Genomic DNA, 13,597 nt, shown 5'->3' with positions numbered 1-13,597 from the left:
TGGTTGGTTCAAGCACAATATACAGTATTTCTTCGAATATAAGGCGCACCTTTTTGTCAGCTTTTAGACGTCCAAAATTCAGGTGCGCCTTAGATTCGATGTATGTACTGCAATATACATATTTATTCATTGCACGAAGGTTACAACATAGAATCTACTGCAATCTTTAATACTGGTACTGTAGTTACAACTAATTTGCTTAAAATTGGTTGTAATATAACAATGACAGACTGCATGAAGATGGTAATCGCTCACGAACAATGAACATTTCGTTTTACTGATAAGAAAATGCTTATCGAAATAGGAATCTATTTGTACATTATTTCTGCGCCTTAGATTCGAAGAAATACGGTAAATAAATAAATATTTATATATATATATATATATATAATATATTTATTTATTTGTTCTACAGACCTTGGTGCAAGTTAGTTGTAAGCCTGGGGCCCCGCTCTACCTAAAGCCGGCCCTGGAATCTGCGTCTGAAGAAAAGATTCGTCTCTAACTTTCTTTACTGCAACTGGAAACTGCATAATCCTAGGGCATTAAACTAAAAATAAGTAGCATAGTTTTGAAGTACTGGAAACTTAGTACTAGCTAATCATGATTATTTATGCACTGTTGGGAAAAATCTGCGGACACTAGTTTCTGATCGGAATTTGCTCGTAATTGCTGGATCAGTTAAAGGCATTAATTGAAGATTTATTTTCGGATTGTAAAAAGTACTACTTTCTTTAGTAAATAAGTATGAGCTGAGAATAATTTTTGTACGTTATTTAATATATATTTTTGCATAGAGGGGAAGGGTCGCCATAAAGGGAAGGCGGTTGCGCGGCTGGCCAGTCTACTCTTGGTGCCGATACTTTGAAAAGTGATTATTTGTGTTTAACATTTCTTTTCAGCATCGAAAGGCTATGTGAGACAGAGCCTTGTGCTTAAAGCATATGAAACAGTACTTAAGAATTACCCATGAGACGAGATTAGACAATTTCTGTGACAAGAGAAAGTCTTCTGATAGGAACATACAGTCTCATGACACATTTTCTAAATGAAATAGCCTGAACATTTGTTCCGTAGGCAAGCTTATTTAGAAACTTTATTCGAGACTTTATGCTCCATTTGAAATCAAACACGTTACACATGATGCGCGTGTTTTTATTATTACTATTATCGATTATGACAAATTCTTGCACTTTGGATGTACGGATTCATAATGAGTCCACTGGATCTAACTGTCCTATGGTTTTAACGGGTCGAAAGGTCCTGAGCTCACACGCGATCGGGTAAAACTGAAAGCATCGAGTAACAAGTGAACAGGTATCCGTTTACTCGAAAATTGCGAGCACTAATTGAAACATCTATAGGTGAGATGTCTTTGGATAAGGCACGAAGAAAACGGGAGCAGGGCTAATATGAAAGTAGATGAGAGATAGGTAATAATAACCTAAATTACATTGGTTTGGCACAGAGAGAAAATTGTTTCTACAACGATAAATATTCCGGAAACCTAAGCATTTCATTTCTTTTTGTTTACTGTAGAGAAAATTTTGATGGAAAGATTTGAAAACACATTTTCACATAATGAAACAATTTATTACATAAAAAATTATCACAAAATTCCCCCTCCATATTCTCCAAGATAGACAACAAAGACACGTTAAAAGAAATATACAACTTGGATGTTTACAATTTAGAAAATGTAGGTGGTGGTTCCTTCATAGCTTGTGTCATTGCTGCATTGATGAAGTCTTCACTTTGAAGCATTGACATGTTCCATGTAGCCTAAAAAATGAATAAACAAATGAGAACTGGCAAAAAGATTTGTACCATTAACTAATTCAAAAACCAGAGGAAAATTCTACAATGCTACTAGCTTTCAATGGAAAAAATGTCCAGAGTTGACATATACCAAACGACAGATCTTATTCAGCTAAACATAATGATATGCGTAAGTGTAAAAGCTCAGGCGTAGTTTTCAAGAAAATCCAATTAACTGATGCTGTACAAGAACCATGTCATATATTGAAGTGCTAATGAAATATTCAATCATTATACTCAGTGTTCAAAGTGAAAAAAAAGCAGAGACGGTATGTTTTATTATGATTTTGACTCGACATACCCGCTACCTAAATGTTGAAATACAGTGAGGGTATGTTGTCTAAAAGATTGCATTTCTATTTACATAATGACTGAAAACCATAGGAGAGCTTCTCTGTAGTTCCGGGGTGGGGAAACATGGAAATACTTTGATACACCACCGACGACTTTCTGAAACAAAAATTTTTAAAAATGTCCACTTATGATGCATTATAGAAAATTATACACAAAAATGGTCAAAACCAGTGTTTTATATTAATTTCTTGTGGGAAAACTTCCGAAAACCTTATTCGACTGAGGGGTAATCCAAACCCCGGAAATCCGATCACCCCACAGCAGACAACCCCAAAATCCGCCCATGCTCAACACAAGACATTTATATGCATCAAGACAAGATGATACACATATATAAGAAAGAAAATTAATGATACATCAAAATATAAACTAGATGAATTTCTTTGAAGAAACCTCATTTTAAAAACAAAAGGTAGAAAAATGATAACAAAAATTTCTGGGTTATCAGCTTAGAAATTATTTCTATATAAAGAATAAAATATTTTTACGTGCAAAGCTATTCGTCAATTACTGTGCATAAAAATGGATTTATTAAAGGTATTTAGCGTCTACCTCCAGTGACGGTATGTCTTGATCACTAAAAAAACAGAGGTGGTATGCCTTCAGCACTGAAAAACCAGAGGCGGTATGAAATTATCACTGAAAAACCAGAGGTGGTATGGCGTACCACCGCCTACCGTCTTACTTCGACCGCTGATTATATCATACTACTAGCAAGACTAATAAATGGTACGAATAATGACATATAGGTTACAATTGTTTTTAACTCACTCTTCACGCAATTTAATTTCCGTTTAAAATATTATCCAAACATGTATCAGTCGATAGATTACATCGAGCTGAACAACAATAAATGATTCAAGCTAAATTCTCATGTGCAGTTTTCGAGAAAATCGTAAGAAAAAATCGTAATATTTGTAATCTATAATAATTGAGTTTTTATTTTGGTGGAAGAAGTTGTCACTTATGTACTGTACACCCTCCATTCCAAAAGAAACCGAACTTTTGAAAACAAATAGTACCACTAGTGCCATCTGTTGTAATATTTTACCGGTAGATGGCGTAGTCCCTCATTGACAACTGGTATAAATGTCATGACATTTAGATGCACGGCAACAAAGTTATTGCGTTTCAACTGTCAGTGTGTTGTGTACATCGGTCGGAAAATGAGTTTCAAACAACGAGCTGCAATTGAGTTTTGTGTTAAACTGAGTAAAACTTCTAGTGAAACGCACCAAATGCTACGAAATGCATATGGTGATGAGTGTCTATCCCGTACGCAAGTTTACGAGTGGTTCAGGCGATTCAAATCGGGTAGAGAGACGCTGGATGATGACGAAAGATCGGGCCATCTCAGAACCGGATTATCGGAAGAAAACATCGAAAAAGTGCGTGAATTCATCAAACATAACAAAAAATCGTCGGTGAAAGTTATTGAAATGGAATTAGGCATTCCTCAAACAACCGCATACCGCATTTTGACCGAAGTTTTGGGCCTTAAGAAGGTTAATTCGCGGTTTGTACCACACAAACTCAGCGAAGACCAAAAAGTTGATCGAACTGCGCATTGCAAAGACATCGTTGAAAGTGCTCGGCAGGATCGAAACTTCTTGAAATCGATTGTAACTGGTGACGAGACGTGGTGTTTTGAATATGAGCCCGAAACAAAGCGGCAAAGTGCTGAATGGAGAGCGCCGGATGAAGGAACACCCAAAAAAAGTCGTTTGGTGAAGTCAAAAGTTAAGGTGATGCTGATTTGTTTTTACGATTCAAAAGGAATTATCCACAAAGAATTTGTTCAGCCCGGCCAGACAGTCACTGGAGAGTTTTACTTAGGCGTCATGAAGCGTTTGCTGGCAAGAATTCGTCGTATTCGACCCGAATATCGCGAAATCGGCAGTTGGACTCTTTTGGACGATAATGCACCATCACATCGTTCGCGACTTTTAACTGAATTTTTGGTCAAAAATCACAATATTCGGTTGCATCATCCGCCCTATTCACCAGATCTCGCTCCGTGTGATTTCTATCTGTTCCCGAAACTGCATTTGGCGATGAAAGGAAAGTGGCACGCATCGATTGATGCCATTGAGAAGGCGACGACCGCCGTCCTAAAGACCATTCCAATAAAGGACATGGAGAAGTCGTTTGACAACTTGTTGGAGCGTGCAAATATGTGTATCGATGCAGAAGGGGAATACATTGATTAATAAAAATGATTTGTTCCAAAATGTACATTGCTTTTTTTTTTTTTTTTTTTTTTAACGTTCGGTTTCTTTTAGAATGGAGGGTGTATATGTATCAAAATACAAGTAGTCAACAGAGTGTAGTTAGTCTTTTCCTAACAGTAACACACACACTACTTGTAATACAACTATTAAGGAAAGATAATGTCAATTTCGTAAATCTATAAATTACTGACTAAACATTAGTGAAGCAAAAACTATTACTACTACTCATCATCAACAACAATCACTGATATTGTTACAAATACTCAAATTCCCCACGTACTGTCAAAGAGCAATAATCATACATTCAAACACACGTTCCGTGTTAAGTATCATGAAATTTTTTCTCCAAACATTTCTATGTTCCTCAGAAAGGGAGTACGAAAACACGTATTACCACTCTCTGCACGATTCCCACTCCCGAATTTGATAATTTATAATACTATTCTTACTACATTCAGCCCAAAATTTTTACCTTTGCTATTATTATTTAAATTTAGTTTTTACAATTATTTTTCGTAAATACTTTCGCTGTCTATTGTTAATTTACTAAATAGATTTTAACTTCTTTATCAATTTCATATTCCTCAGTATTTTTTATTGTTTTTTCTTTTTACATAATTTTGTAATTTATATACTTTTTCTCTCTATGCTACTTTCACCAACCAATCACTTACTGTATTAGTTCTCATTTCCTCCATTAAGTTCTCTCTGTTTTCAACGAGGCATCAATTACCACATAACTGCATTCCATATGGTGACCACCTGGACGTTTCATACGGATTTACGTTTCTGTTCTTGCTTTCATCTTCTTCCCATCCCTATCTGATGAAGCATTTAGCGAGAGGGCTCACAGCCTTTTTATTTAGTATTGTGTAATTCTTTCATTATATCCTGGTAAATGATACCTTTTAAATATATAGCGGATGCGTAATCTCTATATATTACATAAGAATTCCTGAGTGAATAAGTGATCAATTGGTCAATGCCTAGACCAAACCGCTGCAGCTAGAAACTTAAAAATTTGAAAATGCGTAAGATTTGTGACGCAAAGTACTTTTTTTTTTTTTTAAATTGACGAGGAAGGGGTGGCAATTACTATTAGCAACATGTCCACATCGCCAAATCACTGAAGGGTAGAGAAATGAAATTTGGTATTTAGACTTTTCATTTAAAATAATTAAAGACGTGGTTCAGCAATTTTTAATATTTCCCCTATAAGAGGAGGAAAAAGAGTGGAAATTGCAATTCTCAAAATAAGATGGCAATATTTTGAAATTTTTAATGTTAGAAACATGAAATTTGGTATTTGGAAATAAAGACGTGTTTGGGCGTTTTATATTTTCCCTAGAAGCGACAGTAGGAAGGAAAAAGATGGCCTTATCTCAAAATCCTTTTAGGTTAGAAACAATAGAATTGGTATTTAAGCTTTTAATTTAAAATAATTTGAGAGATGTTCCAGCGGATTGTTTTTCTTTTTTTTTTTTTTCCTCGGAAGGAAAATGAAAAGACAGTGGGGTTCCAATTATTATAATAAGATGGTCATGTTTCGAAATCCCTTAAGATTAGATGCATGTCAGGGATATGACAGTTGGCATATGAATTCTTATTCAAAACAAATGGGCATTTGCCACAACGTTTCCGGAAATTCCACTTTAAAGAAAGGAGGCACTTTTTTTTCTTTCTTTTTCTCAATACACAAAAATCACTTCAAGATTATCAATCTCATCATCACAAGAAAATGTGAACTATTTGAGATGAATGTTTCAACACACCGTCCAACATGGGATGTTCTCATTTTACTTTGAAATGCGTACTTTAAGATTTGGGGGGGGGGGGTCAATTTTTTGCAAAGAATAATGCCATAAACGTATTCTTGCCATGCGAAGAACTTAGGCTAAAACATGAAGTGTAGGCCAAGCAATTGCAGGTCGGGTGCAAATTCACGACTAGCCGAAGGCTAGTCTAAAATAAACAATTTAACACATATTTCAGAGTTTTTAGATAACTGACCTTATGAGAGTAGTGGCTCAAGTCCCTGTGAAGGAACAGCCATTTTATGAGTGTCTTGGGTTCGTGTCCTGCAGTTTCCTATGAGGGCTTAGCCATTCATGATAGTCCGGGATTCGATCCTCTATGTTTAGGACGTACCCCTTAGACTTTAATAGCAGTTCGGACTTTCTACCAAAGCCGACCATATAACCACTGAACAACACGGTTCAGAGTTCGGTCAGAACATTTTGGGAAACTGACATAAATGCTGATTCTAATTGTATTTTCAATGCCGATACAATTTAAATAATGCGAAAATTATTATGTTACATAGGCATTAGTTATTTATGCTGGAAAGAAAAGTAAATTAGGTTATGTCTTAAACTAGGAAATATACATTTACACCATGATAATTATTTTGATAAAGGATATGCGAAATTTCACTTTTCACTTTAGCAAACAACACTGAAACTGCACAAACACATATTACATTACATTTTGGCACTTTCTTTTAACTAATTGAATATGATAATACAATTTAACACTTGGCCCAATTATTCTTATTACAATTGCGGAAGACGCGGGTTACCGGTTGAACGTCACTACATCGTTAGTTTCTACAATTCCGCACTGTCACTTTTCACTCACTTTGATGCTGAAGAGTTATAATCTTTGGCGGTTCCAGGGGGATGTCCTTAAGGTTGGGGGGATGAATTCTCACTTTCCATTTTATCTTCTTTTGGGTGGTCTTTTAATGCGCTAAACACTATAATTAACTACATAACGAATGTACTATAGTACGCGCAGTGTTGTTCATCTGCTCATCTGGAGCTGAATCCTTGCTTACATGCTGTTACACCAGAAACAATCGTCAGACTAACTTGGCTTTTCTCCCCGCTTCTTCGCGTTTCTACTCAACAGAGAGGCTAGCAATGCAAACTGTTGATGTCAGAGCTAAAAATAACTATGACAACCTATAGGCAGGAATTTTTGGAGACGAAGTTTGCTCCTTGTGTTGAATTTCATCACCTTATTTGGAGAGACGAGAGGGTTTACCAAGACTTCCGTCGCAGACGCAAAGCACACACATTTATAAATATTCGTTTGTTTGCTGAGAGAAAAATCCTTAAGAATGCTTTTATACGAGGTTCACTTAAAAAGTGAAAAGTTTCTTCATTAATATTCGATGAGCTGAACCATATGGTTACATAGGCGCTCGACAAGACAAACAGAACCCTGCAACACTGATCACTCCACTGTCACCAAATTTCTTCCACTGGTCTTCAAAGTGTTAACATCGATTAAATCTTCTTGTGATGATATGCCGAAAAATTTTTCAAGTCCATTTGGGGAGTACAGTAACGAACACGTGGGCCATACAAGACGTATTTCGGGTTAAGATTGGGCCATAATTTTAATAAAGTTTATTAATGTTTTTATTACATTAATATTTGTTGTATTAGAATACTTAAGTGCCACATTTTAAACACATCAATATATAAACAAAGTTATTTTTTTTTTTCAAAATAGTATATTTGAGGTTTTGAGTAACTAATTACTGGCATTCTTTACCATTAAACACAAAAATATTATACTTATAAATATACTGAATAGTTATTGTAACATTTACTAATGTAGTGCCTTGTACTCTCAAGTTTTACATAAATTAATTTTATTACTATTATAAAAAAAGCATTCATATTCAATATTTACTTTCATTAAAAACAACTTAGAACACATTGAAAAAGCAACACAATAAATATATGTCTATTTTCATTCAGTTTTTATAACTAGTAGTATTAGTTTAATTATTATTACTACTATGAAACTATGATATCACATACAAATTAAATTCGCGTAAGAATACACGTAAATACTTTTAAAATATTAGTTACAATATCAAAAGTTTTACGTAAATCTACAATAACATTAATTAGTCATGATACTCTACATTTATTACATTCCAGTTAGAAATTGACCAGAAATGGACCGAGCAGTGGATGGTTTGTCAGAGCATTACACTTTTTGAAGTGTCTGCCCTCCGAAATTTAGAAGACACCACCCACATTAAAATTATAATTATCTGTTTCCCAACCCCGAGATAAGGGTTAAAGATAGAATAAAAAGGTTAAAATTTAAAAGAATAAAGAAGGGAATATTGCCTACGAAGGCTTTATATATATATATATATAATGTTACCCAAAAGTGGGAGGGAACCTCATCTCATGCCTTGGTAAGCCACTTGGCATATGTTTTCTTCGATAAAAAGGCTTCGGCCGTCCGGAGGTCACATAGTGGGTTACGGACGCCTACTAACGCCGATACGTACTATGCAAGTACTGCAAATGTAACAGAGTAATTATATTGTTACACTTTTTTTTTTATTACCAAAATCATTGCAAGTGTCAATTTCATAAAATACAAGCAGTCCGGCTCAACGAGGTTTTTGTTTACCCTACACCTACTCGAGGCTTTTTCAACACAAAAACAATTTCGAAAGGTTTCATTTGCCAACAAACAACTAGTGTGAATGTATAAACTACTATGTGGTTTTCAGCAGTTCTCATTGCTTTAGGAAGCAGTAGCTTAGAACACAAAATTGGTGTCTCAACATTTATGATAACGGCATTACACAAAGAATTGACTAACTTTTTACAGCTTAACTTGCAATTTCTTTTCTTTCGCGATATTTTTCTATGCACACCAATTTCATTGTATTCAGATTGAACACTAGATTGCCTTTTTCGTTTCAGTAGGTTTTTCCGTTTACCTGTGTGCTTGATCTTTGCTATGGCGTCACACTCAGCTGATGGCACATCACTGATAGTAATTGGTGATTGACATTTAATTTTGTTACATTTGTCTTCAAGACGCTTATACGTAAGGGGTTTGTTCACCCAATTACCACATTGTTCCTGAAAAGGTTTGTAATTTTTATTAACTGCAGGTGATACGTGGTCAGCACCTGACCCCTTTACTAAATCGTTAACTGCTAAGTTGCTACTATGATTCGATTTGAAATTTTGATCACCCCTTTCAAAACACATGCAGAATATTGGTTATCGTGGTGCAATAAAACAACTTTACGTTTACGACTACTTGTTAGTGCATTGCATTCACTATGAGTTTTATTTTTCAAAGAAAATTTGCAAACAAACTTTGAAAATTTACGAAAACAACACAACATACGTTTGACTCTACTTTCTTTTTATGTTGGCGGTGCTTTTTGCTATAACGAACTTGCAAATTGTATTTCCTTACAATGTGACGAACAACATTTCGTAACCTACTAAAACTTTCTTGACAGGTTTTTAATTTCTTTTCCCACGTTATTGAGTTATTGTTACTATCATAAGGCCTACAAGACATAATGCCATTTTTACTATCTTCTAAATTGATAATTTGAGTGCAAATGACTACGCAGAAAATCTATCTCATTTGTTTTATCTGTATTTTTTTTACTTTCAACTCACAGCTTAAAAGACTACTCTGCCCATGACATACCTCAACAACCGTAACAGACAGAAAAAAATTTCTAATTTAACCACATTCTAATTTACTGGTTAGCAAGGTGCCGTGGAAGCAGTTTTGCTTTACCAAACATAATACACTACAAGGATGCGTGAGTGGCTTACTCTTGCCTTCATTTTCAACGCAATTTATTACTACTTTCGTAAACCTTTTTGTAGTGAGGCACATGTTGCACCCAAGAATATTTTCTGTTCCTTTACAAAACAAACAATCAGCTGGCCGCTGACTCACATGTGTAGCCCTATCTGCGGTAGGCGTGGCCAACTTGATGGTTGAGGGTAGCGGTCGAGAAACATTTTTTTCAACAGCTGGGGTGCGTTCGTTACTTTTTCTTTTTTTGCTTTGCTTCTAAGTCAACAGTACTATTTAAAGAAGACAACAAATTCCTTGGCTTTGTCTAACTCAACTTTAATGACTAACAACAGGAATTATTTCTTTTTCTACATTTAATTTACAGTTGGATATTTCTTCAACCTGTTCAAATTTAGTCAAGAAATTCAATTCTAGCCTGGCTTAAAACAACAGCTGATGGTTGAGAACTAACACACGGTAAAATAATACAACTCTCAACACATTCATTTTTCACTGTTTGCGCGAGTACTTTTTGGGCTACGGGGGCAATGTCCTGCAAAATACCTGCAAACTCAGGTCTACCCCATCCTAAGTTATTTTTAGCAAATTTTATTTCTAATGGTACTGCCTTGCTTTTACAACTCTCGTAATTTTGAATACTTTCTAAATTACTAACTTTTACAGAAGTGTGCGCAAATGTTATAACCTCAGAAGAATCTGCAAATCTAACCCGTTTTGGTAGAACGATTTTACAATTTGCCTTCCGGTCATCACTGGAATCCTTATTACCACTAACATTGTGATACTTTAAATGCTTTTTATATATTCTTTCAGCTAACCTTTCTTTCGCAATGCGTACAATGTCTGAATTTTCATAATGAACTTTCAACTTACATTCAATGTCTGACAAAGAAACAAATTCGGTTTGAAAAACATACTCATTTTTTATTTTCTGATAAAGATTAGATTTACGTAATTGACGCATTTTTGCAACAATTTTATCTTCAATTTCAGCCCTGTATTCTATGTTCCTTTCTAAAATATATTTTGCAATTTCTTGCTTAGCTCTTTTTCGAGTTTTACATACTTCCTGATCTATTTTTAAAGCATTCTGGATTTCAGACAACATAAATAGTTCTTTTCGATAACTGAATTGACTTTCTACTATTAAACATTCTGTTTCTTTCCAATTTTTCGCATTGCATCCAAAACAGGTATTTACGGACATTGCATCCAAAACATTATTTCTCTATTTACGGACATGATGATTAATTTGTTAATGCCAAAACAACAAAATTAAATAACACTAGAAAGGCACTACAATTTATCTTAACACTTTCAGCCCCATGTGTATCTTTTTGATACACAGTGAGGGTTTACTGATGGACCACGTGTATCAAATAGATACACATTGGCTGACAATGTTCATAGCAAACTGTAGTCTGGTCCGGGGTGAAATTTACTCAAACAGGGTTGGGGCTGAAAGTGTTAATAAAAGATACAATTAGCGTCGCCCTTACGCAATTCTATCAAATGTTCCTGTTCCCGCGGAAGCCATTTTATGAGAGTAGTGCCTCAAGTCCCTGTGAAGGAACAGCCATTTTATGAGTGTCTTGGTTCATGCCCTGCAGTTCCCTATGAGGGCTTAGGCATTCATGATAGTCCGGGATTCGATCCTCTATGTTTAGGACGTCTCCTTTAGACTTCAATACCAGTTCGGACTTTCTACCAAAGCCGACCATATAACCACTGGACAACACGATTCAGAGTTCGGTCAGAACATTTTGGGAAACTGACATAAAAGCTGATTCTAATTGTATTTTCAATGCCGATACAATTTAATAATGCGAAAATTATTATGTTGCATAGGCATTAGTTATTTATGCTGGAAAGAAAAGTAAATTTGGTTATCTCTTAAACTAGGAAATATAAATTTATACCACGATAATTATTTTGATAAAGGATATGCGAAATTTCACTTTTCACTTTAGCAAACAACACTGAAACTGCACAAACACATATTCCATTACATTTTGGCACTTTCTTTTAACTAATTGAATATGATAATAAAATTTAACACTTGGCCCAATTATTCTTATTACAATCGCGGAAGATGCGGTAGTCGCGGGTTACCGGTTGAACGTCACTACATCGTTAGTTTCCGCAATTCCGTACTGTCACTTTTCACTCACTTTGATGCTGAAGAGTTATAATCTTTGGCGGTTCTAGGGGGATGTCCTTAAGGTTGGGGGGATGAATTCTCACTTTCCATTTTATCTTCTTTTGGGTGGTCTTGAAGTTTTTTATTATTTTTATTATTATTATTGTGCAGCTAGCTCCTTACCATCAAGACGATTTTAAAAGTAACAATTACGAACAAATGTTTTAAACTTGGGTTTTGTTTTCTCGGCAACATTTAACGTCATAATCAATAGACCATATATTTAATGTAAGTTCATCAGTGGACCATACAACTTTTAATGCGCTAAACACTATAATTAACTACATAACAAATGTACTATAGTACGCGCAGTGTTGTTCATCTGCTCATCCGGAGCTGAATCCTTGGTTACATGCTGTTACACCAGAAACAATCGTCAGACTAACTTGGCTTTTCTCCCCGCTTCTTCGCGTTTCTACTCAACAGAGAGGTTAGCGATGCAAACTGTTGATGTCAGAGCTAAAAATAACTATGACAACCTATAGGCAGGAATTTTTGGAGACGAAGTTTGCTCCTTGTGTTGAATTTTATCACCTTATTTGGAGAGACGAGAGGGTTCACCAAGACTTCCGTCGCAGACGCGAGGCACATACACATATAAATATTCGTTTGTTTGCTGAGAGAAAAATTCTTAAGAGTGCCTTAATACGAGGTTCACTTAAAAAGTTAATTTTTTTTCATTAATATTCGATGAGCTGAACCATATGATTACAATCTACAATGGAAGAAAAAGGGGTGGGAATGTTTTCTCTAAGATGAATTCTATGTGAAATATACAGAAGGAAGAACGCAAAACTGCTCTCAGTAACACATGAAGGCCTTTGCTAGTATTGATATAGACAAAGAATGCATATCGCGATTTCGTCAAAAATGCAACACACCTGAAGCAGTTTTGAATATATTTTAGAAATTTTCCTCAATTCGAAAAAAAGTTGATTTTTTTTTTTTTTTTTTTTCGAAAAAAAGATTACTAATATTATCAATCTACTTCCAGTCTATTAATACAATACACTTAGTATCTGCGAGCCGCACACCAAAAATACGTGCCATTTTTTTCTAAAGTCCGTTGGAGACCTCCAACCTTTGTCTCTAGGCATAAGGTTTTGTTTGCTAGGTGCCAGCAGTCGAGTCACAGTGCCTGAACGAGTCTAAGACGCGTTTCTGATACTGCCCGGGACATGGAATTTTCAGTTGAAGAGCAACGGGTAATTGTGAAATTTCTCAGAGTTGGACATTGTGCAGTTGATATTCATCGGCAAATGAGTGTGTGTGTGTGTGATGGTAGTGCTCTTGCAGAAAACACTATTAGGAAGCGGGTGTGTGAGTTCAAAGCAGAACAAACGAGTGTGGAAGATGAACAGAGGTCGGGACGTCCAAAAAA

At 35.3% G+C, this 13,597-nt stretch overlaps 1 protein-coding gene across 1 annotated transcript in view; it reads right to left on the bottom strand.

Moving 5' to 3' along the window:
• Positions 1 to 1,571: 1,571 nt before the first annotated feature.
• LOC145660482 (delta(3,5)-Delta(2,4)-dienoyl-CoA isomerase, mitochondrial) overlaps positions 1,572 to 13,597 on the bottom strand; it is a 55,069-nt gene continuing 43,043 nt past the window's right edge. Inside the window, exon 8 of the mRNA XM_081725555.1 lies at positions 1,572 to 1,782. Coding sequence (XP_081581681.1) covers positions 1,684 to 1,782 — 99 coding nt within the window. The 3' untranslated portion in view covers positions 1,572 to 1,683. The remainder of the gene's footprint in view (positions 1,783 to 13,597) is intronic.

The sequence above is a fragment of the Thermobia domestica genome, chromosome 9 (assembly GCF_964235325.1).
Source record: "Thermobia domestica chromosome 9, izTheDome1.hap1.1, whole genome shotgun sequence".
In the NCBI taxonomy this organism is placed as follows: domain Eukaryota; kingdom Metazoa; phylum Arthropoda; class Insecta; order Zygentoma; family Lepismatidae; genus Thermobia; species Thermobia domestica.
Note: the sequence above shows the minus strand (reverse complement) of the source record. Positions and strands in the feature narration are given on the sequence as shown.